Source organism: Hyperolius riggenbachi, chromosome 1, assembly GCF_040937935.1.
Source record: "Hyperolius riggenbachi isolate aHypRig1 chromosome 1, aHypRig1.pri, whole genome shotgun sequence".
NCBI lineage: Eukaryota > Metazoa > Chordata > Amphibia > Anura > Hyperoliidae > Hyperolius > Hyperolius riggenbachi.
In genome coordinates, this window is record NC_090646.1 from 90,982,505 (window position 1) to 91,000,040 (window position 17,536).

Here is a 17,536-nt window from a genome sequence, read left to right on the forward strand (position 1 = left end):
CAATAAACTCCGAGGCCCCAGGAAAAGTGGTTCACTATATCAGAAGTTTACTATATCAGGCATAGTCATACTACACTACATATGACCCTACAGCAGAGTACGCCGACAGGGTCATATGCATAACGCCGCCGCGTCAGGTCAGTGACGTACTCCCTGGTGGGTAAGAAGCACGTCACTGGGATTCCAGGGGATCCTTGCCTTTTCCCGTTGTTCCTCGCATGTGCCCTTTTTACAAGTTATGCGTCACCCATTGACTTACATTACTTCCACCAGTTGTGGTCACTTCCGGCGCAGTGTGACATGGTAAGTGTGCTAGGCCCCGTTGCCTCGCATTGCTGTTTCGTTTCCCTGCAGTAAAACCGGGTAACGCAACACACACTTGCAACGCAAATTCCAAAGGTGATGGTGTGGATTTGAAAGTAAAGTGAATTGAGCTTCTGAGATCTTTTATGTGCAAATAAAACTTCCCACCACTTGAAAATACAGAAAACCTTGAGTGTTGGAAGAACTGGGCCCAATAATGACTAAGTAGAAAAGCAAAAATGTTTATATTATTTCTGCAGTTCATATAGCATATCTAGAACCATTGATTGTTTTGACATAGTCTTTTTACTGAAAAAAAAAAAATCAATGAACCTGAAGTGAACTTTAGAGAAAAAAAAAGACTTGGATACTCACCTAAGACGAGGGACAGCTCTGGATTCCATACACCCTTCCGGCTCCTCTCTCCGCTCCCTCATTCCGCTACTGTCACCCTGGTGAAATTATTCAACCAACAGGTCGAATTTAACTTCGCCTCTCCTCAGGCAGCCTTTGGAAATACTTGGGTCCCTGACTCCTGAAGATGAGCGGATCCTTACTGCGCACACACCAGTCCTGGCTCCCGCATGCACAGTACGGACGTGCCCGTCTGCGGGAGTGATCAGCACGGGAAAACTTCTAAAGAGTCCTAAAGGTGCAAATTGTGAACGGGGGACATCGGTGGGACGGAGAGAGGAGCGGGAAAGCTCTATGGGATCCAAAGCCTTTTCTCTTCTCAGGTGAGTATCTAAATGTTTCTTTTTTTCGGTCACTTCAGGATTGCTTTAGTTTTCTTGTATATGCATCATATGAATTCAAAAAATTAATATTTGCCTCAAATGTCTCCTTTAACATGATTTTTTCACTTGGAAGCTTGTGTTAGTTGTCTGTAACAGCACAGTAGGTCTCCTTGGGTCTTCTGGTAACATCTTGCTGTACTCTGCAGAAGAGCCGTGATGATCTCCGCCAAAGCCTGCAGTGCCACTACAGCCATGAATGACTTGTTGCCAGATTTGCCCCATGGACCTCTCTCAGAATACAGAAGGAAGGCCTCCTTCAACTGGAAGGATTTGGTGATGTTTCTGGATGATGAAGAGGTCATCGCTTTAAGGGTGAGTTACTATGTTTTATAAGAAAACATTTTGGAATCTGGATGAATCAATTTATTGGCTTACTTAAAAGAAACAGTAAGCTAGCCAAAAGCGTATTCTTTTTTCTTTTAAGAGACTCTGAAGTCTCACTTTTTTAGCTGCTTTTCTTATATAATCCTCTTCAGCATGAATGCCCTAGTAGAATCGCCGCATCCCCTTGACAGATACATGATTTATTACAGAGAGTAAGCCCTGCAAAGCTCCCGGGCAGGGCTGTGGAGTCGGAGTTGGAGTCGGGGCAATTTTGGGCACCCGGAGTCGGAGATGGAGTCATTGATTTCATAAACTGAGGAGTCGGAGTCGGTTTATTTTTGTACAAAATCCACAGCCCTGTTAAAGAGAATCTGTTTTGTTAAAATCGCACAAAAGTAAACATACCAGTGCGTTAGGGGACATCTCCTATTACCCTCTGACACAATTTTGTCGCTCCTCGCCGCATTAAAAGTGGTTAAAAACAGTTTTAAAAAGTTTGTTTATAAACAAACAAAATGGCCACCAAAACAGGAAGTAGGTTGATGTACAGTATGTCCACACATAGAAAATACATTCATACACAAGCAGGCTGTATACACCCTTCCTTTTGAATCTCAAGAGATCATTTGTGTGTTTCTTTCCCCCTGTTCTCATGCACTGAAGTTTCAGGCTGCTTGTTTCTTCCTGCAAACAGCTTTGCCCTTGTCTGTAATTCTTCAGTATGTGAAAGCCCAGCCAGCTCAGAGGACGATTTATCCAGCTTGTAAAAGATAAGAGAGAAGCTGCTCTGATCCTAAATAACACACAGGCAGTGTGCATAGAGGGGCCTGGAAGGGGGAGTTCATAGCAGAACCACAACACTGAAGAACTTGGCAGCCTTCCAGACACAGGCCGACAAGTCTAACAGGGGAAAGATACATTGATTTATTACAGAGACTGTGATAGTATAAAGTGCTGCAGTAAGCCAGAACACATTAGAATAGCTTTTTGAACTTGTAGGATGATAAAAAACAGGATGCAATTTTTGTTACGGAGTCTCTTTAAGTATTAGATTAAGGAGTCGGAGTCGAGGCGTCTGAGCCATTTTGGGTACCCGGAGTCGGAGTTGGAGTCAGAGTCGTGGTTTCATAAACTGAGGAGTCGGAAGATTTTTGTACCGACTCCGCAACCCTGCTCCCAGGCTCGCAGGGCTTTACTTCCTAGAAGAGGCAGAGCTTTACGCTGTAGCTCTAACTCCTCCGCAGTCAGTCTCTGCTGATCGCTGCCTCTCCCCATCCCTCTGTCTTCTTTCACTAAGAGGGGCGGGGAGGAGGTGGAGATCCGCAGAGATTGATTGCGGAGAGGCAGAGCTACAGCACAAAGCTCTGCCTCTCCAGGGTAGCACAATCTGCGACCTACAAAGTCGTGGAATTTTGCAGGTCGCTTTCTCTTTAATAAATCAGCCATCTGCTGCAGGGATGCGACGATTCTACTAGGGCATTAATGCTTAACAGGATTATATAAGAAAAGTAGGTAAAAAATTAGACTTCAGAGTCTCTTAAAGTTAGCCAATAAATGGTATTATCCTGATTCAAAACTCATTACTTTTACTGATGGGTAACCCGGTACAACACTCTACTGCTACTTGTATGTTTTATAACGCATCACAGATTTAGTTTGAGTCACATATAGTTAATGACAGAGTAATTCCCATACAGTCAGTGGCTTGGAACTGGCTTATGTTGTTTCTTGCTGGCTGGCTTTTCTGGAACTACAAGAGCCCAGTTCCTACTTTTGCAGTAGCATGCTCATTGGGTAAAGCAGAAGAGCACATAGTATAAAAATGAAGTATCCCATCACTTGGTGATTTATCTTAGTGACAGGCTGTTGCAGGGGTGGCTGTAGCAGGTCTGGCTAAGCCCATGTGCTTCAATTCCTCCAAAGGCAGAAATGGTGCATTGTGGTCTGCATGGTTCCCCATTCAAGGCAGCAACTCACCAGTGAGAGATTCGCAGCGATTTAGTGTCTTACGGAGTGTGCTGTCTTGGAGAAACAGCTGACTATTAAATCTTTTATTCACGCAGGTAAGAGGTGGGTATCGCCAGCGTCTTTGAGCAATGAGAGAAGACTTGGGCAGCACAAGGCAGAGCTGTATTGCCATTGCACAACTCCCCCCCCCCCCCCCCCCCCCCCAGTATAGTATGAGCCATATTTCCCCAACCATACATTACACTTTTGTATAATCAAAATGATGTTTCTGGATATACGTTATGCTTTCCGTAGAGACCAAGTATACTGGAATTATCTTTAGTTTTTACTTAGATTTTATTAAATACATATCTCCCAATTCTAAAGGTGTGTGCAGTGAAAATTAAGCCTTTGCTAAGGCTTGAGGCCAACTAGAGCACTTTCAGTAGCGGTTTATGCTTTCTGAGAATCACCGGCAATTCCAAAATCTCTTTGTTACTGAAAGCCTGTGGCTGTGATCCCACAGGAGCGAGCGCAATTTGCTGAAATCAGGAATCACGTGCATGTAGTATTTTCTTACTGATTTCATTCAGGCCCCTTTTACAGTAGGCTGTTTTTATTGCTTTGCGTTATGCTTTCTGCACGCAGGGTAACGCAACAGCAATGAAAGTGTACACACTAGTACACTTACTCTGTCACTTGCACCAGAAGTGCTTAGATTCACAGACTCAACAGAACGTTATGGTTGGACTTCCGTGGTGACGCAGCAGCGGCTGAAGTAATGTAGGTCAATGGGTGACTCGTACATTTTAAACACATTAGGCAGTGGGGACCGCATGTGCGGAACAACGCAAATAAGATGGGGAGCCTGGGAATCCCAATGGCGTACTTCCTATCCAGCAGGCAGTTTGTTACTGGGCTTGTGTGGGAGTCGCTATGCATATGACCCTGTTGGCGCACTCTGCTGCAGGGTCATAAGAGTGATGAATTATGTGATGGGGTAAAGTATTGCACCACAAATGCACTGGCCAAGTTCCAAACCAGCCTCAGGGAATGCATGGCCGGAGATCACATTCCTGGGAAATTGCTTGCTAAAATGGCACAGTCTATTGCCACGTTTATCACATCTTTTCTCATGAAATGTGACAGCAGGTGTTAAAGGGGAACTGAAGAGAGAGGTATATGGAGGCTGTCATGTTTATTTCCTTTTTAAGCAATACCAGTTGCCTGGCAGCCCTGCTGGTCTATTTCTCTGCAGTAATATCTGAATAAAACCAGAAACAAGCATGCAGCTAGTCTTGTCAGATCTGACTTTAAAGTCTGAGCCACTGAAACACCTGATCTGCTGCATGCTTGTTCAGGGGCTATGGCTAATAGTATTAGAGGCAGAGGATCAGCAGGGCTGCCAGGCAACTGGTATTGCTTAAAAGGAAATAAACATGACAGACTCCATATACCTCTCTCTTCAGTTCCCCTTTAAAAAAGATGTTCACATTTAATGTGATTTCTTCATGGGAGAAATAAATTTACCAAATGCAACATTTTTTTCACCACCGTGCACAATTCTCACTTAGAAACATTAGCTGTTGTGCAATAATGCACTAGTTGTAATGGACACAAATGCACGTGGGGTGCGGGGACATGTTGTGCCCGTATGCTGCAAGTGTGAACCCCTCCTTAAGGTCCATATACACTCTCAACAAAAATCACCACAAACAACATTGCAAAAGAAACTTTACCGGCGACAAAGACAAACCACGCATCTTTCCAACGACCTTGTCTGCACAACGGTATTGCAAATTACCATCTAATTTGACATGTGTGCATTCTGTTGAACAATGTTGTTTAAACAACATTGTACACTCGTGGCCGACTGCACAATAAATGCCCAACAGTTGTCTAAACTGATCCGCCAGATAGATGAGGCAAAATGCCAGATATCGGTCACTCGTCATCATCGTTTGGCTATATGGTAATTTTCTTTAACAATTGTTGTCTAATACAGAAAAATCTTTAATTTGTCAAATGTTTTACATGACTCTTGTTGAGCATGTATGAGGCTTAAAGGGAACCTAAAGCACTGGTCCGCGCACCTCCTAATTTCGCTCCCAGGACGGGAGTGCTCTGCGCAGACGCAGTATGGAAAAATCTCCACTGCGCCTGCACAGAACGCTCCCATTCATGAGAGCGAGATTGAGGATGCACATGGCTGGGGCTGTGCTTGCACAGTGCCCGTCAACTCTCCAAGTTGCCCGGCTGAAAGAGGGGTGCTGTGAGGGACTGAAGCATCGCAGTGTTCTCCCCAGGCTCTTTTAGCCGTGTGCTCCACCCGGCTAGTTTTGGTGAGCACCCGGCTGTCATCAGCTCAACTCCTCTGCTATAAGCAGAGTTGGCGCGGTCCTGCATTCTCTCATTACGCCCCACCCAGGCTACTTTTTCATGCCACACAGCTACTATTTCATGCCATCCCGGCTGGAAAAAAATTCTGGGGAGAACACTGCATTGCGCAGTAACTTTATGGGCACAGGGTGGCTGCAGGGGGCTGGTAGAAGCCTCAGGTAAGTTGAACTTTTTTTTGTTTTTGTTTTTCTTGCTTTATGTTCACTTTAAACAGTTTCTTACATGTTTTATCAAAAATGCATGCTGTAGTCTACACTCTGGATGAAGTGATTTCCTGTGCTGGCAGCATACAGGAAGTGGGGGCTATATCAGTTGTGACACAGACACAATCTGACAAATCCGACAAAGGTTTAATTCCACCTCACTTTAACCAAGTCTGAGAAATAAGGATATTTAATCTGATATTCTGTACAAACTTTCCAAATCTAGCATTACCATTATTCTTAATTGTCTTGTGTCTCCAGAACAAAATCTTTTCCACATTCGAGAACGATCCTCTTTTCTACCGCCATCCTGGGGTGGAGCTTCCTCTGGAGAAGTACAGGGAGCTGACCTTCCTGCGGTGCAAGAAGATATTTGAGTATGACTTCCTCACATTTGAGGAAATGGCGGGAAATCCCCAGAAAATGTGGGTGCTGATAAACTGCTTGGGCATGTATGACTGGTCCCTCGCAGCCAAGTACTTCCTGGACACACAGGTACAGTGATTAGCGCTTCCACAGGCAGAATGTCCTGATTCACCTCAGTCAGAAGTGTCACTCACCTGCTTGTTGTGTGGCTTTTGGTATCTCAGGTATTCGCTGGTGCAGTTGCAAGTTCTGGATCTGAGAGGCATGAAAGAATTTTAAATCAAACAAAGAAAATGGAGGTAAGTTACAATATCGAAAAAAAAATGTTAATTTGTATTTTTAATAAGAAATACAATACTGTGCTGACAACTAATATTTACAGATTTGTTCACATCATTTAGCGCAGATGGCTGTGTGATTGGAACGCAACACGTACGATCGCACGCTATCTGCGCCGCTATGCTGCTCATCTTATTCACTACAGTAATTGTGTCAGCGCTGCGATTACCAAAAAATGCATGCCGCAGTGTGACAGCGCATTGTACTGCTGCGCAGCGCATATGATGGGAACAGTAGAAGTGGCATCTATGCACTTCTACCGTTCTTGCGTGTTGCACATCATACGCACATTTAGGCAGCGGGTATGATGTCCAACACACGCTGCCTAAATGCACACCGCAGCGCGTATGACGTGAACGAGGCCTAAGATGTTTACAATAGCTGGTGGGTCGCGTTTTGAAAATAAAAGCAAATCAAACACAATGTTATAAGACTGCTGGGCACATAAAGGTCAGAAGTCCAGTAAATACAATAGTTGGGATCAATGTACTTCGATGCCACCTCCAAACAAGCAGAGTCCTAAAGCTAGGATAATCCTTACGACCTTTAAATTGATACCACCACCTCACCCCATAGAAACCATACAAAAGAGAACAGAGGGACAATGAGTTCTGGATAAGGGGGCGGCCTAGATCACTCTAATACGCTGTTGACCCATCTAATAGAGGGACTAGGATAGCACTGGGCAAACAAAGGCCCGCGGGCCAGATATGGTGCGCTGGATTCCTCTCCCCCTCCCTCCCTGCAGAGTTGCGAGTGGGTGGCGGGGGATTTGAAACTCGCCTTGATTGCAGATTCCCACATTGTGTCTCCATGGCAACAAGGCGTCACGTGATGTGCCAGTGTATTACACCCTGGCTGCCAGCGTGTAATACGCTGGCACGTCCAGACGTCCTGTCATGTGATGCCCTGCTGCCATGGAGACGCAAAGCGGTAATCAGCGATCAAGGAGTTTCAAATCCCCTGCCACTCGCTCGCAAATCTGCAGGGGGGAGGGGGTCTGGAATTTAAATAATGCGGCTCCCGGGTCCACAGCATGCGGCCCAGGCCCCTTAAAGTTTGTCCAGCACTGGTCCAGGACAAAGGGGAGGGCCCCTTTCTATGTGGTGAGGAGGCGGTACCAATTTAAAGGTCGTAAGGATTATCCTAACTTCTGAACTCTGCCTTTTTGAAGGACACGGAGGTATGCTAATCCCCACTATTGTATGACTTGGACCTATGAATTCTGTGTGCAGTCTTTTATACAAATCTATTTCTGGTGTGCTGCTATGTTGTAAAATGTCACTAGTGTTAAGGTTCAAATTTGGAATCCTGCATTTGGAAACCGGAACTATGCTGCACACTGCACTTCAGCACCCTGGCTAGTGGACAGGGTCGCAGTCCACATCTCGCTTCATGTGACTGCGACGCTTCCTCCTTCCAGCTTATAAAGAGGATCATCGGAGTCCCGTGAAACATGGCGTGAGTAACCTCCCTGTGGCCCTGCTCACTAGCTCGGGTGCTGACGTTTAGTGTGCAGCATAATTTAGGTTTCCCAATGCAGGACCCTTTTACATTTAGGCCCCTTTCAAACTTGCATTGCAAGTGCGCGGTGCGTTACTTTGTTTTACAGGAGGCTGACGCAACCGCAATGCAAACGAGTGGGGCCATTCATACTTGCAGTGTTGCGTCACAATGTGCCAGAAGTATCCAATCTGCCGCAATCCCGCTTAAAGAGACTCTGAAGCCACTTAAAAAAACTGCTTTTTACCTTTTATTTATGTTAGGCATGTTTGCCCCTGTTAAAATGCCGCTATCCCGTGGCAGAATGAGGATTTTTTACCGCCCAAATGCCCTGTGCAAAATCCACGACTTTCTTGGTCGTTGATTTTGCTGCCCAGGGAGGCAGAGCTTTCGGCTGCAGCTCTGCCTCCATGTGCGTCAATCAGCGCATATCTCCGCCTCTATTTGCTCCCCGCAGTGTGCCCCGGGGGATTTGGGGGGGTAAAAAACCTTAGTTCTGCTGCGGGATAGCGGTGTTTTAACAGGGGCACACATGCCTAACATAAATAAAAGGTAAAAAGCTGGTTTTATATTGGCTTCAGACTCTCTTTAATGCACGGTGCTTGGAGTAATGCTAGTCTATGGGCGGCGCAGGTAACTAAGGAGCGCGGTGCACATGGGGGGAGCTGATGGAAATCCCAGTGATGTACTGCCTGCCCAGTAGGGGGCACGTCACTGAGATGTGGGGATGGCGCTATGCATATAACCCTGTCGGCACATTCTGCTGCAAGGTCATTTGATTGTAGGTTTTTATTTTTTACATTGAGGTGGGATGCGGAGGGAGCATCGCACCGCAACACGAAAATAAAGTGTAAAAGCGGCCTAAACTTCTCTGTTTTGAAAAGCAATGTGCTGCAGACTGGTTAGAATTGCTCAGTACATCACCCTGAGGAAAACTGCAGGCTGAGAAGCAAGAGTTCTGTTACTGAACACAAACATTTACCTAATAAATACATCAAATAAAAAATTGTCTACACACGCATAATTACTGCTGCCTTTACGGATCAGAATCCCCAGAGCAGCGATAGTTCCAGGCACAAGAGTCAAACACACACATTGCTTGAAATACAGTAGATATAAAAATGCTTGCATCATCCAGAGAAATGGCCCACATGAAATCCTGCATTAGATGTGGGTGAGCCCCAGTGTTGCCAACTCATCCCTTTAAATACGGACGCTTATGAACGATACATGTGTTTAGAGTGAAGAACCTGTCTACAAGCTACAAGTAATCACAAGTGTAATTTGCTCTCTCAGCTGTGTCAGCACAGGTATCTCGGCTGCCTTAGCTAATTTGTAAACATAGGACAAATAAAGGACAACTGATGCAAGAGACGCAAGAGGGATATGGTTTCCATATTTATTTCCTTTTAAGCAATACCAGTTGCCTGGCAGCCCTGCTGATCCTGTGTCTCTAATACTTTCAGCCGTAGACCCTGAACAAGCATGCAGCAGATCGGGTGTTTCTGACATTATTGTAAGAGCTGACAAGATTAGCTGCATGCTTGTTTCTGGTGTTATGCAGACACTAATGCAGTCAAATAGATCAGCAGGGCCTCGATATTCTTCTCACTGCAGTTGCCCTTTAACCCTTTGTGTGCTTTCAATAAAGCAGAGAGTAGACGCACTCCAAATTTATTGGGGGATTTGTATCAGCTGTAACAAAGAAATGTTTTTGTTTAAAGGTTATTATGCTGTTGCGTATCTGAGTTCAGGTCCGCTTTAACTGATCTAATGGCATCGCGTTTAAATCTGACAGCGCGTGCATAGCATGGGCAAGCCTCATTATCGGGAGGATATTGATTGTTAACCTCACTACCACTTAATGCCCAGTCTGTGCCTAGCTTTGTTTCTTCCCCTCTCTGTTTTGCATCTGTATGGAAGCTGCCATCTTTCTTGTGAAGACAGCACTTTGCAGCACAGCTTGAAAATGTTGTGAATTCTTTTTCTATCTCACTACAAGGTTATCTTATCCTGTTATCTGTATGTGTCATCAGCCACAGAGGCTTCTTATCATGTCGCTATGATACTATAGCTTATTCTAGTTGACTTTTTGTTTTTTTAATTAAGACAGATTATGGCCTCAATTTATAAAAAGCTTTGCAGTAAAAAAATCTAGGAGGGAAAATACCGCATTCGGTATTTTAGACCTTTGTGTGCTAATTCATAAAGATTTTCACAGCTGCCTTTGAACGTCGGTAAATTACCGCAGCTCATTGAGCGGTACAGCAGAAGTGTGGCGATATCTCTCTTTTGTTACAAGCTGTAATTAGGGTTCCCTGCACAGACTTGCAGAGACTTCGGCTCCCTGCACAGATGACTCACAGATTTCAGCTCCTTGGACAGATGACTCACACAGACTTCAGCTCCTTGGAAAGATGACTCACACAGATTCAGGCTCCCTGCACAGATGACTCACAGAGACTTCGGCTCCCTGCACAGACTTTCGGCTCCCTGCACTTTTCATTGTTAAGACCTCACTAGAGGTGTCGGTAACTTGTTAAGACCTCACCAGATGTCTGTAATTATCGTCTGGCTTACCGATTGTTGAAGGCTTTATGGTTTGACATTTGCTGACAATTTACTGACGTGTTTGATTTGATTGACTTCCTTGTAGATTTATGGATCCTTTGCTCTGACAGAGCTCAGCCATGGCAGCAATACAAAGGCTGTTCGGACTACAGCAACTTTTGATGCTTCGACAAAGGTATGTTGTTGGAGATCTTTGTCAGTCCTGCGTCTTTGCAGATTAGTGCATGTATAACATAAAATCAATCAGGCTTATTTAATATAGGTATTATGTGTTAAGGTGGCCATACATCAGATGACTTGCGGGCGATCGACCATTTGGTCACATGCTTTTGGTAGCACCGATTTTCATCCAATTCGATGGTGGTAGTGGCAAGCGATATCTGGATAAGCAACAAAAATGACGGAACCCCCGGCGATCTCACCCCAATGTAAAATGTCCTCCACCCGCGTACACTTTACCGGTCCATATCCGCAGGCAGCCTCTGATTTGGCGTCTTCTGTGCATTCACGGCATGCATGCAAACGCGCCCACGACATCTGGAGCATACTGTCTGGCGCGGATGCAGTACGCTCCTGGTGACATGGGCACGCTCTCTTGATGGACGCCCGCCCGCCCATGCACAAAAAATGACCCCTCGGGGATTAGAGATCCTTCAGAGGCTGCCCGTAGGACCTGGGAGAAGATCAGAACTGCAGCGAGGGACACACATGGCTTCTAGGGGCTGGAAGAAGCTCCAGGTAAGTCAAGTTTGATTTTATTAATTACATTGGATATGCTATAACTACTTCCGTACCAGCAGTCTCTGGCCCCTTAAAGATCGGAGACTGCTGGTACCATAAAACTGCGCTTACCGCCGATTCACTGCACTGATTCGCCGGTCACGCCGCTCTCCCATTGCAACAGGTCATAGAGACGGCAGAGCTCTGTGCACAGGTCAGGAGCCGCTTTCATTGGTTCCTGACCCTGTCCATCAATGTAAGCCAATGGGATTGGCTTACAGTGATGACAGGGTCAGGAGCCTATTAAATAAGTTCCTGACCGACTCACAGAGCTCTGCAGTCTTTCTGACGGCAGGACGAGTGGGTTGCAGCAGGGACAGAGTGGTGGGACCGCACGACGATCATTGTTGGAATCTACGTCCTGTCAGAGCCGTGCAGCCGCAATCAGGATGTACATTTCAACCACACTGGTCTGGAAGCGGTTAAGGAATAAACAAAAAAAATACTTAACCTAAGAAGAGGGACAGAGGCCAGTAAGCCGGAACCTTTCGTCCACAAGCCGCTCCGTGCTACTGCGCAGGTGGGGTCCCACTCCCATGCATGTAACTTTGCATGAAGAGGAGCATGGTTGTGATTTACAAGAGGGTCATTGGCCACGTCGGTGCTCTTCTGGAGGAATCAGTAAGCCTCTGGAGGATGGTGGGGAAAAAGTCACTGCGTCTTATAGTTCAAATGCAGGAAGTTCCTGACTTGTGAATGCCTGCCAATACAAACCTCCAACCTGCCGAAATGTCGGGGGACTCCCTGTACTGTGCGCATGCAGAGGAGGACACAGGTGAAAAAATGGACACAGGGAGACACAAAGGGGCATAGAATAGGGCACAAGGAGGACAGACACATGGGGGACACAAGAGGTACAAGGGGAGTATAATCCACAAGATGCCCCTTCACCATGGATGCACTAGGTTTAGTGTATTTTTTTCCCCGTTTTTTGTCCTTGGTGCGTCTTATGGTCAGGAGTGTCTTATTGTCTGAAAAATACGGTATCTGATTTTTAGGTATTCTTTATACCTTTGGTTTACTTTAAACATAGAGAGGATCCCTGTCGATAGACCCTCTGATTGATGCCAGAACTGCATCAGCTCTGAGTTCCTCCACCACAGACCTCATGTTTTGCAGCAGGACAGTTGTTTTTTTAAGTGATTAATAGATTTTCAAGCTTCATTGGTAACATTTTCATATACGAAGGTGAATCAATAAGTCTTGGGCCTCAGGTACAAAAGAAAAATACACAAACAGCCATAGGTGATCTTGTTTATCTCTCTCCATTAGCCCTGCTAACCCTCATCGCGCCTTATAGACAGCTGGTGTTCCAGAATCTTAATGCTGTTTTGTTTTGACTGTCCATATACTTCTGAATTGCAGACATCACATTATCACCACACCCAAAAAATAAATACATTAATAAATGGAGAAGGTTGTCAATTTCCTCCAAAGGCAGTTTAATGTAAATGAACTCCTTGCATACGTTTACCAATGTTGTCCTCCCTGGAAATTCTTGTAATTGTTATAGATGTATTTTTCATATGAATATTTTTGACTAAAAGAGGAACTGTAGTGAAAACAACATAATTAATAAAATTGCGTTTATTTTTTTATTTTTTTTTTACAATATTCACTTATAAATTATTTAGTCAGTGTTTGCCCATTGTAATATATTTCCTCTCCTTTATATACATTCTGAAATGTATCACCTGTGGTAACATCTTTAATTGTGCCAAGTTATCTGTACGGAATGTTCGTTACTGAGAGTTCTATACACGGGGAGATGCTGCTTGTTAGAAAGCCCACCAACGTAACCTCCCAAAACCTCTCCTATACTCACCTCTGGGTGAGTATAGGGATATACTCCTCTCTGGGTGAGTATAGAGATCATGAGATCCTCACCATCAAGATGGACAGTCACTCCAAGCTGCTATGACTCCAGTCGATCCTGGACAGGGGGGAGAGATGGAGGCATATGTGGAGAGGAGACGGGAGAGGAGGAGGAGGAGGGGGGCAGTAGGAGGCACAGAGGTAGAGGAGGAGGCACATTTGGGACTCGGAGAGACAGAAGGGTGCACAGAGTGTCAGGACGAGGCACAGAGAGGGCAAGGAAGGACACGAGTTGGCACAGAACGACAGAAAGAGCAAGCACAGAGGGAGCACTGGGTGACAGGAGGAGGAACAGAGTGTGTACAAAAAGGGATGAGGGGGCACAGAAGGACATGAGGAGACACAGAAGTGCAGGACAAGAAGGCAGAGAGGGGTTATAGAAAGACAGGAGAGGGCTCAGGGGGAGCACAGGGTGACAGGATTGTGCACAGAAGGACACAAGGAGGTGTGTGTGTGTGTATGGGGGGGAGGGGGCAGAAGAAGGCATAGCAGGACATGGGGGGGGGGGGGGGCAGAAGCAGGCACAGAAGGACATGAGGAAAAGGCACAGAAAGACAGAGCGCAGAGGGAGCACAGTGGGATAGGGGGAGACACGAAAGGCACAGAGGGAACATAGGAAGAAATAAAAAAAATATTGAAGCATGCAAGGTCCAGGATGCTAAAAAAACAACAAACAAACAAAAAACAAAAGGAAATGCAGGGAATTTTGGGGAGTAGGCGGTTAGATACAATTGTTGATCTCATCCGTTTACTTTCCGTTCAGTTTGCTTTAAATAATGTGCAGTTGTCATGGTTGCAGGATAAACTGAACTTTTTGGAATTTTTAGAAAGTTATGTTAGCTGTAGGTTGAAATAGAAAAGTAATTTTTAGTAACTTAATAAGACCGTTATAAAATAACTGGAATATCAGTGATTCCGGATTTCATCTCCGCTTTAATGAAATGAAATTGAGATGTATTCAGGAAGAGCCATATTTCAGTGTAATGTGCTTGATAATTAACTTGTATTTTCTCTTTCCAGGAATTTGTCATAAACTCACCAGATTTTGAAGCTGCCAAATTTTGGGTGGGTAACATGGGGAAGACCGCCACCCACGCCCTGGTGTATGCCCAGCTGTACACGTCGGATGGGAGATGCCACGGATTACACGCCTTTATTGTACAAGTGAGCAACCTCTCTTTTCAATTGTTCAATAGCGAGCTGGCTTCATTTTACAGTGTTTAACCCTTTAGCAGCCAATTTATTTGGAGGCTTTCAAGTGCTTAGGCCAATTTATTTTAGCACATTTATTTCTTATTTGTTACATTTCCCTGCTTGTAATTAGTACTGCTGTAATGTGTATTTATGGCAACTTGTCACTAGGGGGCATTGTGAGACAATAACAGAGGACTTCTGCTTCCAGTTTCTATATTTTCTGCTAGTAGAGAGATCAAAGCATTCCAAGAATTTACAGCACAACGCGTTCTGCCGAATAATGTCAAAAGCAGTGCACAGATCACTCTATTGATGCTGCTAATGGGTTAAAACCCATGTTCTAAATTCACTTATAACCTCCAATAAACATAAACATTATAAAACAAAATAACCTTAGAAAGTTTTATGGATATAAGGGATATCCTAGGAGAGTCATTTCTTCTGAGTTCAGCAGGGTAGAGCTATGGAATAGCTGGTTATTTGACATAAGAGATAGTCAATGAGAAGCTAAAAAATCCTGCTTGCAAGTATTGATTCAAGTTGTATGCAGCTTGGAAGGGGGCCAATCAGAATCAAGAGTTGCAATAAGGAAATTGGAGGAAATCTCCCCCAAATTCAAGAAGACGGTCACCAAAAGAACCTGTCTTTAACTGTCTGTAAATGTAATGAAAACTGAGATATAGTGATGGTCATGTCTAGGAGAACTCGGAGAAGCATGTGATCAGTTTGATTAGGTGATGTAAGAAATGTAAGTCTCTGATTGATGTCCTGCTCTCCCTTCACTGGCTACCTATAGAATGGGGGGGTCCTATTCAAGATCGGCCTACTGACATTTAAATCACTGAATAATCTAGGCCCTGGATACATAAAGGAAATGTTGCAGCTGCGTAGCAATCCCCGCATTCTCAGATCCACAGGTTCTAATAATCTAATCATACCCAGAGTCCACTTGGAAACTTTTGGTCCCAGAGCCGTCTGTCATGCTGCCCCTATGTTTTGGAACTCCTTACCTCAACAGATCAGGACAGCTCCATCCCTGGATATGTTTAAATCCAGACTGAAAAACACACCTGTTCAGTTTGGCATTTACAGAAATATAACTTTTGTTGTGTGAATACTTCATCCAACTACTAACTAATGATTCTGAGAGAGCCTAAGCGTTTGAGTCCTATGGGAGAAAAGCGCTATAGAAATGTTAGTGTATTGTATTATTGTATTGATGTGATCATAGCAAATCAGAGCTTTACAAATATACCAGCTGATGACACAAACAGATGCTTCTCCATGAGTTCTCTTAAGGTCCATACACCATGTGTATGGACCTTTAGACATTTTCATCACTACTGAGATATCAATACATTTTAACAGGGCTGTGGAGTCAGTCCAAAAATCCACCGACTCCGACTCCTCAGTTTAGGATTCCACCGACTCCTCGACTCCGACTCCTCTAATTTGCATATTACAATTTTGTTGATTAAAAGTATGTAACATGAAATTCGTCTCTTAACTGCCAACGCTTAGGAATTTTACAAGACAACTGAAGTGAGAAGGATATGTAGACTACTATATTTATTCCCTTTAGACTAAAACTAGTCCTTGGTAAGAGTACAAACCGGAACAAAGAACATCTATCAGGCCCGCCTAGGCAATGTAAGTGTGGGTACATGTAATGGTGGCCATACACGGTACAATAAAAATGTTCGATTTTCCCGTTTATTCGATCTAAATGATCGAATTGAATGAAAGTTAAAAATATTTTTTTTTTTCGATCAAGAAATTCGAACGATTATCCCGTTTTTCCGGGAAAAATGATCGGACATGCTGGAAAAATCTTTATATTCGATCTAACTGAATAATCGAACTAAATTATCTAATTGAAAAATTGTACCATGTATGGCCACCTTAAGAATGATGTGCAGGTACTCTGCAGGGGAATGAGGAGATTGTAAACAGACAACACCTCTGTTCAATGTGCACAGCATTCTCAGTGGATTCCCTGCAACTCTGTGGGGAGTGAATATATGTAGAGTATAGTACTACTGTGTAACAAAGTAAACCTGAGACAGATGAAATTAAAGTTTTATACATACCTGGGGCTTCCTCCAGCCGCCTTCAGGATAATCCGTCCCTCGTTGTCCTCCTCCACCACCTGGATCTTCTGCTATGAGTCCAGGTACTTGAGCCAGTCGGGCGTAGTGCGCATGCACACACTCCGCCGCCAGGAGCGTACTACACCTGCGCAGCACTATTGCGCAGGTGCAGAATGTTCCTGGCTGTGGGAGCGGCATGCGGCCGGACAGCGCTGACTGGCTGAATTACCAGGACTCATAGCAGAAGCTCCGGGTGGTGGAGGACAGCGAGGGACTGATTAGCCTAAAGGGGGCTGGAGGAAGCCCCAGGTATGTATAAAACTTTACTTTTCATCCGTCTCAGTTACCCTTTAATTTGTAGTCACCAAACCAAATTTTAACAACATATCAAATTATTTGATTTCATCAGCAAGGGAGTGCATACATTTGCATAAATCAGCATCAATGCAGAATTATTTCCATCTCGTTGACCATCTCGTTGACCATCTCTATTAGTGACACAGCTACACATCAGGCTTTATTCTTACAGCATAGATGTTATTTAGTATATATAAGAGATTCCTGTGTACACATCATATATACAGTCACAATCAGATATGTATATCTGACCTTAAAAATACGGGGACTGCTTTATTGAAGCAGCACAAGTAACTAATTTTAATTGGTTTATTTCATTTTTGTGGACTAAGCACAGCTATTACTGTATATATACTGTATATATACATTATTTTTAATGACTATTATCTGAGAAATAGAACATTTTATCATATTTTCTATTTTAATTACAGTTACAAATTCATTAGGGGTCGGAGTCGGTGCATTTTTTCCCGACTCCAGGCACCCA

At 44.3% G+C, this 17,536-nt stretch overlaps 1 protein-coding gene across 5 annotated transcripts in view; it reads left to right on the forward strand.

Annotated features, from left to right (window-relative positions):
* Positions 1-17,536, forward strand: part of LOC137563743 (peroxisomal acyl-coenzyme A oxidase 3-like) — a 372,185-nt gene that overhangs the window by 10,107 nt on the left and 344,542 nt on the right. For all 5 annotated transcript variants that reach the window (XR_011030424.1, XM_068276653.1, XM_068276644.1 and 2 more), the window contains exons 2-6: positions 1,247-1,412; positions 6,236-6,469; positions 6,565-6,639; positions 10,839-10,928; positions 14,429-14,572. Coding sequence is in view for 4 of the 5 variants with exons in the window: in XM_068276637.1 (XP_068132738.1) it covers positions 1,247-1,412; positions 6,236-6,469; positions 6,565-6,639; positions 10,839-10,928; positions 14,429-14,572 (709 nt within the window). In the remaining variant the exon portion in view is untranslated. The remainder of the gene's footprint in view (positions 1-1,246; positions 1,413-6,235; positions 6,470-6,564; positions 6,640-10,838; positions 10,929-14,428; positions 14,573-17,536) is intronic.